Source organism: Enoplosus armatus, chromosome 23 (genome assembly GCF_043641665.1).
Source record: "Enoplosus armatus isolate fEnoArm2 chromosome 23, fEnoArm2.hap1, whole genome shotgun sequence".
In the NCBI taxonomy this organism is placed as follows: domain Eukaryota; kingdom Metazoa; phylum Chordata; class Actinopteri; order Centrarchiformes; family Enoplosidae; genus Enoplosus; species Enoplosus armatus.
Window position 1 is genome coordinate 3688000 of NC_092202.1, and position 16909 is coordinate 3704908.

At 41.2% G+C, this 16909-nt stretch overlaps 1 protein-coding gene across 1 annotated transcript in view; it reads right to left on the bottom strand.

Moving 5' to 3' along the window:
- The window catches only part of LOC139305534 (phosphatidylinositol-binding clathrin assembly protein), a 67937-nt gene that overhangs the window by 38078 nt on the left and 12950 nt on the right, over positions 1-16909 (bottom strand). Inside the window, exon 2 of the mRNA XM_070929416.1 lies at positions 12677-12819. Within this exon, the coding sequence (XP_070785517.1) occupies positions 12677-12819 (143 nt within the window). The remainder of the gene's footprint in view (positions 1-12676; positions 12820-16909) is intronic.

The window sequence follows — 16909 nt, forward strand, 5'->3', positions numbered from 1 at the left end:
GGCTTGTCAAATAATTCATGTTAGCATATCGGAGAACAACCTCATGTATTATTGATACATTTAGATCCTGGCTACTCCCTGCCTCTCTCCACAGTGAAACATAGCTATACATAGAGCTACCAGCATCCAGCTTTCACCCATCCTCTGGCTTCTTCCTCCCTCCTCCCCTCACCCCTCCGTCTTTCTCTCAAAAGTGCACAAGTTGGTGGTTTCCGTAGTAACCGAACACCATGGCCTCAGCACTGACCTGAAGTGGTTTTCTTTTCTTTTTTTCTTTTTTTTGAATCATGTAGTCAGGTTATGTAGAGGAGAAGCCAAGGCTGGAGCTCTGTAGGCTGATGCAGAATTTTGACAAGCAAACTGTGGCTGGATGAAAAATCCAGTTGACAAAACAAATGAATGACCTGAGTGTATGTTGTGTATATTAAATTGTGTCTTATATTTATGCTTCTTCTTTCTCAATCACACAAGAATGCTAAAACAAAGTTATACCTTTGGTCTGAGGCCGTTTATAATGGTTCAACCCTCCATTCAAAAATGTAATGGGCTGCATTAGTGGGGGCATGTTGTTGCAGGTACAGGTGAGATGATGGAATACAATACAGGAAATACACTTTGAGTGACGGATCCTTAAGTGTGAAGGCTTATCGGACGCTGCAGAACTGCCTTTATAATATTAGGTGGAAGGATATTACTGCTCTGGACCGCTCCCATGGCAACAGGATCACCATTTTTGCCCGAGAACCCAGCATTGTTTACTGGATCCTTCTGCATGAATGTTTGGGTGCAACAACATACTTTGTTTTGGTGTCTACATACTTTTGGCCATTTCTTATACATCAGTAGATGTATTTCTGATAAGTTTGGTTGCTGTAGCTATTGTCATTTATAGACATTTACAAGTAATTGTGATATGAGTAAACTTATTTACTTAAATATTTATAAATATATTCGATAAATTCAGTTTACTGTGACATGTAAAGAAACGTAAAGTTAAGGAAGGGGTATGCTCATTACGAACTTGTTTGTACGACATTTCATTCGGCCACATCCGAAGGGAAAAGTGGTCATAGCCGTTCCGAAGAGCCATACAAGAAGACAAGACGCCATATTTGTTTCAATATGGAGGATAATGGCCACATCACAGTCTCTCCACAAAGGCATTTGCGCTGTTGTATTTGTTTGACATTAGGGAAACAGACAAAAATAGTTGCGTAAAGAATGAAAAGAGAGAGAAGTTCAAACACTGCTTACTTTCTCACATCTGCACACCTGGTCGATGGCTGCATGACGTGGGCGTGCTAGATTTAAGTTGCCCTATTAGTCCAGATACAATCCTAACTTTTCTTACTTTTCTTTCTACTTTTTATTTTTCTACCCAAAGGAAGTAATTAATGGTAACTCAAGGCTGAAATCCAAACTGCTTCCTACACAGAAGTGCGTAATCTGCTCACTGGTTTCAGATCTTTTCCAGCTCTCCTCCCTTTGGTATGGAAAAAAAAAATAAATAAACCACAGACCAGCCTGGTTGGTAAACATGAGTGTGCTGTGTGCAGCTTACTTGCATCACATTACAAGATATCTGGGAAGCTGAAACAGTTACCGCTCAGCCCTCTTTGGACTTGCCAACGTGTACACAGAGCCAATGAACAACCACATCTTCAACCAGTAGAAAAATTATCGATCCTGGTAGAGAAACTCTCTTTTAGCTTTAACAGATACAACAAGCTGTTAGGGATTCACTGTTTTGCTCAATGACACTTCAGCAGGGAGGAGGCAACCTGGGTTTTCTTAAAGTCACAACATATCGTAACGAATGTTTATAGGGAATAAAGAAGAGTCAGCTAGGCCTAGTTATCCAAACGGGCGTCAGAGAGTCCACATGGGAATTTATTTTTGGCTGCTGTGCTCGACTTTACTTTCTCTCGAACACACACACACACACGCATGCACAAAATCGTCAGAACTGACTGTAAACCGAGTTCCACTGAAAGGTGATGACTCACACAAGAAGAATGAGTCGTGATCGGGCTGTGTTGAATGAAAGCAGCTCTTATGCAAGCACAGAAACACACACACAAGGAAACAGACGTGTGGATAGATACAGACACATGCACACGTAAACTGCTTTCAACAAGCCTAAAGGTCTAACATGACATGACAATAAAGGTTGTGTCAAAGACGGTTTTCTTATGATTTTTGAGTCTACATATATGCCTATCAGAAGAGGACCTCAAACCAACTCCTTTTGAGCCCAGGAAGCGCTTATTTGAAGCCTAAATCCTGCCTGGGATTCTCCCCCTTCTTCGCTTTTCCTCCTCCTCCTCCTCCTCCTCTCTCCTACATAGTATTTCACCTCATCTTACGCAATCAACCATTTAGCCCCTGAATCTAATCTAAGTGTGAAAGAAACAGAGTCACAAAGAGGCACTGGGTGGGTGCTGAGAGTGATAGGATTAAAGAAATATGTCAACATTTCAAACGTTTGTGAATATATATCTGGCTTCGGCAATACCTTAGTGTGAGTGTGAGTGTGTGTGTGTGTGTGTGTGTGTGAGAGAGAGAGCCTGTGCCTACAAGGTGACAAGGCTAATAGTGTGTGGGCTCCCACTCTCGGGGGAGCAGTTATGTCTTGCTGGTGGGTGAGTGTGTCTGCGAGGTCAATGATGCAGCCAAGCAACGCGAGTCATCATTTGAAACACTAATGCACACACACACACACACACACACACACACACTGAGTGGGTAATTATTAGTTTTACTCACACACATTTGACAGAAACTAAAAAGTGCAAAGAGTCAGGTAGTCGGGATATTCTAGTATATCATCCAGCATTAAAAGCAGTAAGAGAGTGTTTGCAAAATATCTGGTTCTTTGATATAAAGTCAAGAGCATTTAGGTAAGAAACAATTGTTCTGTGCGCTGCTCAAGCTAAAGAAGTGCACTTTGTAGAAATGTGAGAAAACATTTAATATTTTAAAATCAGTTCACACAAATTCTGAGCCAGTTTGGGATGAATTCAGCAGCTGTGGTGCAGAGTTTTGCTCCAGATTTGCTTTACAATTTAACGAATTACTGAGGGGTTCAGTCTCTTTAAAGGAAACGTTGACATGCAGAAGCCTGAGATTGGACCGGAAACCCTTTGATTAGTGGATGTCCCACTCTACTGGCCTCTGACTTGCTTCTTCTCTGCTGCATTAGCTGCTGAGGCTCATGGGTATTGTAGTACTGTGCCATCCCTTCCACCAAACTAGCAGAAAAATAATATCTGAGAAGCAAGATTGAAACAATTCAAATAACAAATCTAAAGTTTTGTTAAATTATCCAAGAGGATCTCAAGTTTCTGTGTTGAGGAACATTGAAAATATCCCACTTCGCTACTCTATAATCACTTATTTCTACATTTACCAAAATGTTCTCCGATAAGTTTAACAACCTAATAACTCAACCAATTAGAAGCCATATTGCTAAATAATAATAATAATAATGAGTGTCACCTTATGTCCATATGGGTGTGCCATAACGCTCAAGTGTTCGACCTGATAAAGCCATTAGGTCTGAAACTTCTGGTCAACATATATTAGAGCAGAAAAGTGTGCAAGGTTTCGCTGTTGTGAAAATCTGAATCTGAAGACGCCACGCAACAACCATTTTGTTATTTGTTCATAAAGATAAATAAACTGCAGTATGGAGTTCTATTACTTTTATATTATTAGATCACTGTTAATGGGAGATCAAATGCAGTGAAACAGCTAATTGTAATGTTTCAAGTGCCATTGTATCGAGGGGTGGCAGCAAAGGAGCTAATTACAGTGATACCTAATTAAACCTAGCACTTGACGAGACACTAGCGAAAGGAGTAAAACGGCGTCTCACAGGAAGTTCCTTTAAGAGGAAGCGTGCAGCTGGAGTGCAAACATTAGAAGCTATGCAGTAAAAACAAGACTACCTCATAACAGCTAAGAAAAAAGAAGCTAAAAACAAAATAAGACAGGTATTATTCAGTTTGTTGCCCTGCATGACCGGATGCTTTCAGGGGTGGGCTTTCGCAATTTCATGGTACATTAGGAGCTACACTATAGTTTGCCCTCTAAACACTGTCAGACAGTGTCCTCCCACAAATGTACAGCAAGGTATGAGGACGTAATGTGGATTTCATAAAAGATTTGACCACACTTAGCTTCACAACAAACGTTTTTACTTCACAAAGTGTGGTGTAAAAGAGAACATTTTTCAATTGACATTTTGCTACGTCCTGCACATAATGCAGTTTACAATAATAGTGGCAAATTTACTATTAATGCTTGGCAATGTTTAAACAATGGATCCTTGATTTTAGACAATGGAAGACAAAAGTGGGCTTCTCATTTCTACCCAGATTTAGCGGTTTGTATCAACTGTAGCTAGCTAACTAATTAAGCTAATGTAAGTCCCATGAGTTGGTTTAACATGCTGGAACCGGAGCGCCTTGGTAGCCGAACGGCGCATGCCATATAACCGCAAGACCTTTTAGGTTGAGGACTAACTGATGTATTTGGCAAATGCAACACTATCCCCGGGAACGTTGGCTGGGGTTGCTGGCGTGTAAACTTTCCCACATGCAATTAGCAGGACTCTGATAGCATTTGTGAGCAGCTTCTGCACAGAGGGGAAATACTACACAGCTAGTCGTGAATGGTGCTATACAAGCTGCAAGTACACAAACTAATGTAGCTGATTAATGATGTCCTCCTTGTCCTTGGAGGTAACTCTCAGCTACTACTGTTGGTAGAACGGTAGTTAGCCGGACATGCTAACAATTGCATCTTACATCAATTCCTTACACTTGAATTTCTTGTTTTGTAAAGGCTAAAAGTGAGTTGTTCTTACTGCAGCGCCATGCACAACACAGGCCTGCCAAGCCTAGTTACGGTTGCTAACCTATGATTGGACAATCTATGTTGAGGGAGGAGTTTAATTACAAATCAGATCGGTAATGTGTCAGCACATAATCCAAATCAATAACCTGCATCAGTATTGAAGGCAAAAAATAGACGCAGACATCCCTGACTGGGAGAATCTCTATTGAGCTAGTTGTACCCTGCAAGATTCTGGGTGGCTGAGCCTGCTGAGCCCGGTAGGACGGCCACACACACACACACACACACACACACACACACACACACACACATTACTTTCATCTATTGATCACACAGATGCAGCCAATTTACTTGAGTTGGAAAAACTTGTTTATCTGCCTGAAGGAGCATAAGGGAGTGTGTGGCGAGTGTGTCAGATCATCGCGTGTCACCCTGGAGTTTTTACTTTTTTGATAGGATATTTGGCTATCAGAGATAAGTAGGAGTCCATCTGGGACACACACACACACACACACACGCACACACACACACACACACGCACACACTGTCCATGCACAGCAATCTGCCTCTACACTAATCATCTTTATGTTCGCCACACCAGCAGCTGACAGGAAGCACGTGTGAGATGACTTTGTGTGTGCGTGTGCACCAAGGCTCTTCAGATTATCACAAGTGACCCCTATTAGAGTCAGGGTGACCTCAAACACACATACACACAAATAACATCCTCCCTGTCCCTGCTCCCTCCGACACAGCGCTTGAGTCAGCAGATTTCCACACCACTTTTTCTCTTTCTGTCTTTCTCCGTTTTCTTTTCCTTTCCTCTTCTTTTTCCTTCTCGTCTTTCCTTCCTGTCTGCCTTCTCATGCCCGGTCAAATGTCTGTCTTTCATAATATCTCACGCAACCCCATCCTTGCTTAAATCTCAGCCTCCCGTCTGTGTCCTCGCTCTCCCGGAGGAGGCGAGGGAGTGTAGTGATGAGAGTGCTTCGGTGACGTCACTGAAACAAATGGGCCGTTCGCTATCTGGGACACTGGTGGCGGCGACTCACACTGCAACTTTACACTGCCGTAAAAAACACACAAACGTTGTCTCACACACACCTCGATCTCTATCTCTCTCACACACACACACACAGAGAAAAGGAAAGCGTGTCCTGCTACCATCAGCACTTTCAGCGCTGTCCTCGCCAGACCGTCCCGCTCTCCTCTCATGTCCTTAATGACTCTCGCACTCTGTCTACTCTCAGCCTAGCTCTGTCTCTCCATCTTCTCCTTCCTTCGCCCTACAACGTTTCTCTCACTCTTTCAGTGTACTCCATTCTATGTCTGTATTCAGTTTTGATATACAGAGTCACAGCTCTCTATCCTGATTCCTGATGCACTTAAGTGCAATCAATCAGACTGTAATTTTCTCCGCCGACACTTACAACTATCTTGTCCGGAGGAGGAAAGGATGATGGGTAGTATTTCTGAGGACTTGACGTCCTTGAAAACAAACTCCCAAAAGGGGTTTCACAGCGCCGTGTTATACTGTACCTTGTGGTCTGACAAATCTTTGGGCTGTGACATTCCTCGTAGTCACAGTACACTAAGGAAAAACAGAAAACTATGAGGGCTATTCAAAAGGCCATTCATCATAAAAATGAATATAAATATTTAAGCTTGACAGGTTATGTTTGCAGGGGTTTGATTTTCTGTTGTGTTCAATTGGCAAAAACATTCGTTCTTGGGAATAAAGAATTCTTTAGAGTAAAGCTAAATATGAGGGGAGAAAGTGGTACCTGTTCAAGACTGCAAAAACACAGCTAGATTAGTCAAAACTGTTCCTGTTTTTTTAAATCACACGCATTAGGATATCTAAGATCAGCTGTAAAAATCTATTGAACAAATACAAGTTCAGGACAAAACAGCAGAATCACCTCTTAATACAAAAGCTGTGCAGTAAACATCAATTTCAAAGATCTGACCTACATGGTCATTTTTAGGAGCTAAGCTAGCAGCGTGGCTCTTGGGATGGAAATATCGATGTGTCAGTTGGTCGGTCGACCATTTTGATCCAGACTAAAATATCTCATGACATGGATAGCCATGACATTTTGTACAGACATCCATGCTCCCCCAACTCAGGATGAATTACAATGATTTTACTTTGTCCAATACGCTGGCTTAAGACCAAATACCTGCAAAAAAAAACGACATTCCCATCAGCCTCGGCTGAACTTTTTCCTGCTTATCAGAAATTGTTACCATGTTAATACACTAAACTAAGACGGTGAACATATGTAAACATTATACCTGCTAAACGTAAGCATGCCGTGTGAGCATGTTACCATGCGGATCTTAGCATTTAGCTCGCTAAGTTCAGCCTCACAGAGGTGCTAGCGTCGCTGTAGAGCGTCAAAGCTACAGTTTGTAGAGTTGTAGTAAAATGTCTCGTCTGTCAATATTCTTTCTGTCTTGGTTGGTGAGTGTTTGCAACAACAAGTTAGCCACTGACTTATATGTACATCTATAAATGACTTAAGTAATCCTTCCTGGATACATAACATGTGCACAGTCCTGCATGAATTCCTCGTTTACAATTTATTGATAAATTAATGCGTTCACTTAGTAATGTGATTTTATGTAGGATTTAATTAAATTCCTTGAGATGATTGCGTTAAAATAATCATGTCTTAATGCTTGTTAGGAAAATATAATTTGACATCCTATCCTATTTCAGGACTTTGTTTTATAGCTGTTGTACAGTGAATACAGCTTATTGGAAATCAAACCAAATATCTAATAACATAAAGACAACTTGGGGATAAATCAGTCTTGGAGAATCAGTGGCAAGAGATGCCGGGAAAGAAAGGGAATTCAGGTGGATTATGTGTCGACTACCCATTTGAAGAAGTGCTTTTAGCCTTTCAAAAATCGATTTTAAAATAACTTTGACTTCTATATGACCCCATTTCTCCCTCTCAGACGAACACTCATTTCTTGTACAGTCATCTGCAACATCTTTTCCCCCATTCTCGTAATTCTGCGAACAAATTAGCATTCACATTCCTCACTTTCTATCCTCTTTCAGGTCTTGGGTGGTCGAAGCATCCACACTCCCAGGAGAGAGACCCAGCAGTCTGGGTTCCCCGGTCCAGGGATGGAGCTCCCTAGAGGGGAGGGATGGGAGTACTGAGGCCAGGGGTGAAGGGCTGGAAAACGGCTCTCCCAGCCATTGTTTGGGGTTTCCTGCAGGATTGTTTTTTGTACATATTGGCCTATCATACAAAGGCTTGGAAGCAGAGGCACACGCTGATGAATTATAACAATAGTTCATTTCAAATTTATACTTTATGTATTTGTTAGTCTGTAAAGTTCAGACTAGTGCCCTGCATGTATCAGGAAAGCCTTACAGCCCGCTGACAGTAGAAAGTCCAGATCCTGCAGTGGTGTATCTTTGGGATGTACTCTCAGAGTGGCTTTGTAAAAGTGAAATTTTGATCAAAGATATTGACTGACTCTTGATCGCTCATAAGATTCAGAGTGTCACTGGGGAGTGAGCCAGATTGCTTCTTGGCAGGGAGGAAAAAACTGGACGTGAAGAACTGAATGAGTATCAATACTGGCCTGTCGACTATTCCTTCACACACACACACACACTCACACACTCACACACTCACACACACACACACACACACACACACACACACACACACACACACACACACACACACACAAACTGCGCTATTACTCTAATCACAATCCCAAGCCCTTTGACAAATATGGCAGCTGAGGCAAAGAAGAGATATTAAAACTTAATTCACCTGCTATTTGCTCTGAATGGCAAAGCCTGGGCTGAATATATTACCAGGAACAGCAACATCAAACCGGCTGCATTTAAAACAGCTGCATTTTGCTGACATCCAGACCAACTTCAAATGAATACAACAACAGCGGACTAAATTTAAATATGCTCAGATATTAGTCTGTTGATTCACAGTTGTTCAAGACAGACTTGCAGGAGATGCAGAGCGAGGACAGGCAAACTGTTGTGTATGATGTGTAACATGCCGTGTTATATATTTCGCCGTTTTCACTGTCCTTGGACTACTACAATGCCAAACAATAATAAATCTGCAGGCCTAACAGTCGTGCCATCAACATCCATTTATCGATATCCAACAATTGCTCAGTGAGATTGTCAGTATTCTTGTTGTCCTTCGTCAAGCTGAGGTGGCTGCCACTGAATGTCTATTATGAATGTCTATGTTATGTTACGTATTCATGGAAATGAGTCAAAATGTGTTAAAAAATTTAGAATGTTGAAGGTCAAAACAGGTTTTGAAGGCTGATAATGATACCAGTATTTTTATCTGAAAAAATATTGATTTCAACCTCTTCTTTCCTGCGCTACCTCTTCGTTTCTTTTTCTTCTCTAACTCCTCCTTTACTTCCCTACCTACTTCTTTCCTTCTCTACCTCCTTCTTTCCTTCCCTACCTCCACCTTATTTTCTCTTCATTTCCATCTGTAACTCATTTCCTCCTTTTGTTTGTCTACCTCGTCCTTTAATTCCCTTCTTCCTCCTTTTTTGTGTACTACTCTTCCTTCCCAAATACCCTGAATATTGTGTGTCATGTCATTTAAAAACAACATTAACTTTGACATTTTTCTTTTTTTCTTTTTATTTAGCAATAAGCATTCAGTTTTTCCTGCTGAGCTTTATTCCTATCGGAGCAGAAAAGCCTCTGATAAGGACGGAGTCCTTGGAAGACTAAAACACTGTCAACTGAAACCCAGACAAATGAAATTATATCAGGCTTAGCAGCTCTTTAAGGCAGGGTGACCCAAGAAAATAACATTTCAGGGTGGCCATCATCATATCACAAGTGGGCCGATATCTAATATGTAAAGTGGCACAAATCAGCTTTCTGCGTCAGCTATGTCAACGCTTATATCCATCACGACATTATCAAACATTCTGTGGTGGCTCTTAAAATTAAATTATGTGACAAATGCACTTTCTTTTCACTGTAAAAACTGCTTATGCCTCAGTCACTACAGCTCATGTCAAGAAAGCTGTCTGATACGTTTGCAGCTTCTCTGCTTTCTTCAATGTAAACGTTCTTTACTATCAGAGCATTCACTGGACAGGCCAAGGCCATCTTCAGCATGCCAGCCAAGCTGGAAAGAGTCAGCGTGTTGATCTGAAAAGGAATGTACAGTCTATTGACCCCAATTCTGTGGGTCTGTGGTTTCTAATTTTACGGCCAGATTTCTCTCAGCTCTGACTGTAATGGATGGGGCGGCCATGAGGGAGCAGGGACACCTGGCCGCTGAGCCTCAGTCAGCACCACTGTCCTGACAGGCCTGATGAATGCAGGTTGATGAGTACACACACTTGCTGTAATGTACTGTACTACACTACAGCCTGGAGCCTCACTATGTGGGGCTAAACCAGAAATGCAGTGCTGTAATATACTATAGGTGTGCTTGTATTAGGCTTTTAAATTACTGTACATCATACTGGTAGTTTACAATATTAATAACCACTAAGCAGCAGCATACTGACAGTTAAACACTGCATTTTAAATGTCCACTGTATTTGAGTTATCAGTAACTTTAATGCTGCATAATTAACAGAGTATGGCTGTGTGTTATTCATTTGAGGAACAAGATTACCATGTAGCAGCACTCACATTTTATATCCGCAGGTTGGCTTATTTACTTGCTACAGGGCATTGTGAAAAAATACAATGTAATAACAGGTCTTAATATTGCTTCTGTTCTAAATCGCAAAAGACAAAATTATGCTGTTTATGACTTTAATATCAGCACAATGGATTGGAGATAATAAAAAGATGGAAAGACAATAACATGAAGATATATTCATATAAAAAAGAGGTCTGTTAGGATCTCTTAACTTTGTTATTGCTGACTAGAATTTATATTATCTACAATGACAGAAACAGAGTGAGGGCACAGTAGCTGTGATCTCTGAAAACCCTTCTGTGCCGCTTATTATGTTGGTTATGCGGAAATTAGGGATAAACATAGTGCTGCAATCATTGTTAAGTCACTCTGGGTGAGATATCAACATCAAAAAGGTTCAATCTGACAGCGACAACTCAGATAAATCAGCCTACAGCTTGGGAATACCTCTGAACCACTTCCTGCTCTTCTGCAGTGACCTACTTAGCATGATTTGGTTTATCAAAAAATGTTGCGGGAATTTCCACAGCTTGAGCAAACATTTAGCACACAGTGATCTGATGACCCGATGTCTCGCTGAACTGTCTGTGAGGTCTTATGTAAGTGTCATATTATTGAAGGTGCCAGCTTGTCTCTAATGCACCTTTCCAGCCAACATAACATCTAATTTTGGAGTAGTCTGACTAATTCTCTGCACCTTAAATACTATTTTAGCAACAGTGAAACCAGCCAGACTGCTGTTTTGGGTGTCAGTGAGTTTAGAGGCTTCTTTCGTACGCCAAAACACAATGATCTCACACTAAAGTCTTCCTCTTTTCAGAGGAAGTTTAGATAAACGTAATAAACGAGGAACCAACAAAAGGAAGTGTTGCGTAATGTTGAAACAAATGTTGTGGACTAAACAAAGAAGCAATGCTTGAATTCCAATTGAAAGGAATGTGGCGCAGGGTGTGTCCGTTTTGGGGTGTGTTTGAGTACAAGAAGGATGTGTTATATAATCCTTGCATTCAAGACGTGTTTTAGTACACAGTATATATGTGCACATGAGCATAAAATTAAAGGTGGCACTAAATAGATACCAAAAATGGACTTTTATAAGTAGCTAGCCAAAAAGTAATATAATTACATAATAGTATGCATATTGCATATCATACAAACTCCTGCAAATAGTCAAGGGATCACACATTTTATGTTGTGATTAAATAAAATATGTCAGAGCAAAGCAACACACTGTGCTTCATAAAATATACATTCAACAATACACCAGCATAGTAAGCACTAAATGGCACAAGTCCATCTGAGGATCACAGTATATTTTCATAAAGGGACCGTGTTCTGAATTATTAACAGTCTACAAACTACAGGATTAATGTAATGCAAGCTACAATAGTTTATATTTGAAGAACAAAGTGCACTGTATTTCTATCTCGTTAGTAATGAATAAAAACTACTAGAAATGACACTACAACTCTCTCTGAATTAATCTCCCCTCTCCCTTTCAAAAGCTGCACTGCACTGCTGCATATAAATTGACACATTTTGCTGACGTTAGCTTTGATCAGACCTCTTCGTGCAAAACAAGTACAATGTCTGGTCAAAAATCACAATAAATCAAACATCCAAAAGTTCTCCCAAACATAGCAGGGATTGCTTGAATTCTAATTTCCAATTATTGTGTGCTGAAAGTCTGCAAATCCACAGAGGGAACTGTGTTATTCTTCCAGCTTTCAACCATGTTTCTATTAAGTTAATTTATTTGATTATTCATTTGCTTTTATCCTTGTCCCCCCCATCTTGCTGCCAGCTCGTACTGAGCTAATTAATTTCTCCGCACTCCGCAGCTATTTCGATTATTCACTCTATGTGTCCAATGTGTATGTTCTCAGTAGCTGCACACGCTGTTTATATCCTATATGCATCCCTCGCCCTCCACCTCCCCACTGTTGATCCTAATGCTGATATGGACATGAATTAATGATCCAAATGCGTATGTATTTATGAATGTGTGGGCGAGACAGACTTGAGTAATAATGTAACTTATTGATATAGCCTCCATTGACTGCCCTGGAGGGTTTTTGCTTGTGTGTGTGTGTGTGTGTTTTTGTGTGCAAGCCTCCTACCTCGTTGCCGTACATCATGAGGTGGTGGGTGGTGATAAGGGCTTTGAAGACCACCACCCAGCTGGAGTTGGCCGTGCGCTCAAACAGCGTGTCCGCCAGCTGGGGAATGTTCACGTTCATCTCATTGGTGCAGTGGATCAGATCTGGCAGAATAAAATAATAAAAAGAGACACAGAAAGAGTTACACAACCAGAGAAAAAGACGAGCAGTAACGGGAAAAGCTTTTAAAAAGGTTTGATAACCCTGATCGAGAACAACAGCAAATTGCTTTTCACGCATAGAAATGCAGACGCACAGACATACCAAGGACAGACAAACGCAACGCGCACACTTCAGCTGAATTCTTAAGTGAATAAAGTGTGAAGGACAGAAGGTGCTAGCTGCAGAACTTTTTCTAACCTCCTCCTCTCCTGACTTTTACTCAGCTGCACCATCTCCCTCCTCTCTCTTCTGTTCTCTCAAGACATGTTCGCAGAAGCTTCTGAAACTGAACCTTCAGGCACAAGAATGTCACAGCCTCAAAAACTAGATAGATAGATAGATAGATAGATAAGGAGGACTGACTAAGATGCTATTACATTGTGACATACACAAGCAAACAAGTGTAAGCCTTTTGCTCTGTGTATTCTGTATTCATGTATGTGCAGCAGCTTGGCATCAGATTCTCAAAAGGAGATCATGTCTCATTACGGCAGTACATATAATATTGTATACTTTCAAAATTATTCACAGAATTTTGGAGCGGTCCTCAGCATCTGTTTGGTTTTCTTTAAAATGTTTCATAGTATTGTGTGGACTGAGGAATGACAATTAACCGAAAGCTCATCAACTTTACAAGGACTTGGTTCAAATTCAAGTATTCCAGCGTCTTAAAATGTGAATATTTTCTGGTTGTCTTAATAGTCTGTGAGAGTAAACGAAATATCTTTGATTTCGGATTGCTGGTCAGATGAAAAAAAAAGACATTTGAGACACCTTGGACTCTGGGCAACTCCCAATTTTTCGCAATTTGCTGACATTTTATAGACCACAGGTGCAGACATACTGACAGACTGACATACACTTAATGCATCCACACGTAACAGAAAACCCACAGCCATATGCACATGCTGATATAAAATGTGCAGTCCTAAATACTGTACCAATATACAAGCCAACTGGCACATGCATTTAATAGAGGTAGGTTTACATTAATGCCCAGCAATGTGACCAAACAATCAATACCATGACAAATTATTTTCAACTTCCATCAGGGCTTCCTGCCAACTACAAGTCTGTATTACATGATCTGCTGAAAGTAAACTGCGAGTAATTGCAGACATTTGCGGGTCTGAGGATTTCACATTCAACCTAAAATATCTATTTTAGGAGGAGACAGAATTCCTATTTCTTTTACACAAATAAAGCACAGATCTTATCTAGCTATTGCTGTTGGACCAACACATAAAAACCTCTTTAATTTAGCACAAGCCAACTTTATTTCGTAAAGGTGCCCGATATGATGTGAACAGATACTAACAGCTTGGCCGCGTCTCACTGTTCTCACCACTTTAGTTGAGATTGATTTGGACCGATTGTCGTTCTGGTCCCCTAGCTTATCGTAAAGATTCAGTGTCTTCACTCACAACAGGTAACACACACGGCGATCCTCTCAAGCACAAACATCAATACACACACAGACTGCTAAATTGATCATTCACACCAGATATTAGGTTTTTCATTTCTCTGGTGTCCTCCACCCCCTTCATTCCTTCGCCTTTGCTTCCAACCTCTCTCTCTATCTATCTATCTATCCACCTCCTCTCCCTGTCCTTTGTTCCTCACCACAGGACATTATGAGCTGCCGGCTCTCACACCTGGTAACTACGGAAACAGCTTCTCATTAGACTACTGGAGGACTGTAGCAGGGAGAGTCCCGTCGGGAGACTTCATCATCATAATCAGGTGTGCACGCATGTGCGAGCACGTGCAGTTGCGTACACACTCATTCAACGAAGCCTTTTTCTTTCACTCACTTAACGCATTATCTCTCTCTCAAGCACTTACCCTCCCACACACACACACACAGTAACACAAACACACACAGTAACACAAACACAGCAGACTTCCAGTCCAGCATTACTGTCAATCGTTCACTCAACATGGCACCTCTCCCACTTCTTCTCCAGCCACACACGCACGCACGCACGCGGTGGGCTATTTAGCCAATACAAATGAGTGGAGAGTAATGTAATACAAAGGTACATTACAGCACAATACGTCCATTTAGCTGCATTTAGTGGTGTGAATGACAGCCTTCCAGAGCAGCGTTTATGAGTCTGAATTGCAGTTTAACACATAGAGAGAGGATTTCATGCCTATTGGGAAATGTTCCAGCCTCAGTGCATCAGCATGTTGACATGTTGAGTCTTTTCAGTAGCAGCCTTGCTCCGACTGTTAGCCTCACCTCGTCTTTCTGTCTCTCTGCAACTCTTCTTCCCCTCCTACTGCATCCCTGCGTGATATTACTAATGCTTATTGGAAACAATATCTCCGGAGTGGAAACAGGCATTAAGAGCGACTGTTGGCTTTGTTAATGAATTAGCTGCCTCGTGTCTCTTTCTGTTTTCAGTTCATCCACTCCATCTCATTTATTTCTGCTGTTGCCTTTTCTTTCGGTCCAATCACCGTCTGTCCATCTCGGCTTCTTTTTAACAGAGCTCATGTTTTTTCATTAGGTCTGGAGTGGTGTGAGAGAAAGAACTAAGAGAAGGACTGATTAGGTCTGTGGGGACGCTCGTGCATGAGTGTGTGTGAGAGATAATGTAAAGAGGGTACATGTGCTGACTTAATCAGGCAGAGTGGAAAGCATTAGATGCCACTGATGCCAGACCAGGGAGAGAAAAAGGGAAGGCGAGGCGATTGAGGCAAACATATGGCACACAAAAAAGGAGGGTAGGGGAAAAGAGGAGCAGACAGAAAAAGAAAAAAAAAAAAAAGAGATAAATGAGGGAGGATAGGAGTCGAACAGAGAGGTAGAAAGAGGGAAAACCAGATAAAAATAGAGAGAAAGAGACAAGTGACCATGAATAGAGGAAAGGAGAAAGAGATAGTCAAACGAAAAAAGATAATGAGACATGAGAGACATGAGTGTCTCTTCATCCAGACAATTTGCAGGAATCCACACACAGCTCAACAAGCCTCCTCGCCTGGCTTTATCTCTCCTCCCTTTCTTGACGTGGTCCACAGCAGAAACAGGTCTGAGGGTGTTTTTTTTCTAGCAAACCCAGAGCAATTATTCTGACCACAGATGGAAAAATACATAACATTCAGTCTAACAAGCCTCAACTGCAAGGCTCTGACCGACACCTCGACGTCCTGCGAGCAATTACCTGCACAACAGCTGCACAAGGAATCTGACCGGGCTAATTGACGCCGACACATTACAAGATAGTTAAACAACAGAGGACTGAAGCACGCGTGTAAGAAAATATAACACAATGTCAAAAGTCTACCCTCACTACAAGTATACTACAAAAAAAGCTGAGTCGAAGGGCATTGGTGGGAACGGTCTTTGTGTATAAAGCTGGGCAATATGGCAGATATATCATTTGATTATTTTATTCATTTTCCTCTTTATTATCCATTTACACTAATAATCAGACTGCATTACATAGAGCTGCATGGTTGTTTTTGGGTATGAAGGCAGGCCTGTAGTCAAAAAGGCAAAAACAATCTCAAGAGAAAGGGGTGTCCCCACACTGAATAGATGCTCCCAATAAGACCATCTATTAAGTACAACTATAATGTTTCAACGTGTCAAAATAAAGATCATAAACTCCGACTTATAATTCCCATATTACATATCTAATTTTGTCTGTTCTTATATACAATTTGTTGGTTAGCAACAGAGCTATGTATCTGCAACAGAGCTGTGACTTATAATACACTTATTTGCTTTCTTGCTGAGAGTTAGGTGAGAAGATCAACACCACTCTCATGTCTGATGAATATGAAGCTACAGCCAGCAGCAGGTTAGTTTAGCATAAAGACTGGGAGTCCAAAAGGCAAAAGGGCACCTTTGATGCTCACTGACTAACATGTTTTATCTCCTTTGTTTAATCCGTACACAAATAGAAATACCACAGTGATTTTTCTCCCTGCTTCCAGTCTTTATGCTAAGCTAACTGCCTGCTAGCTTTAGCTGCAGCCCTAGTACAGTTGGTGGTTCCCAATTTTGAATTATTTGTGCCG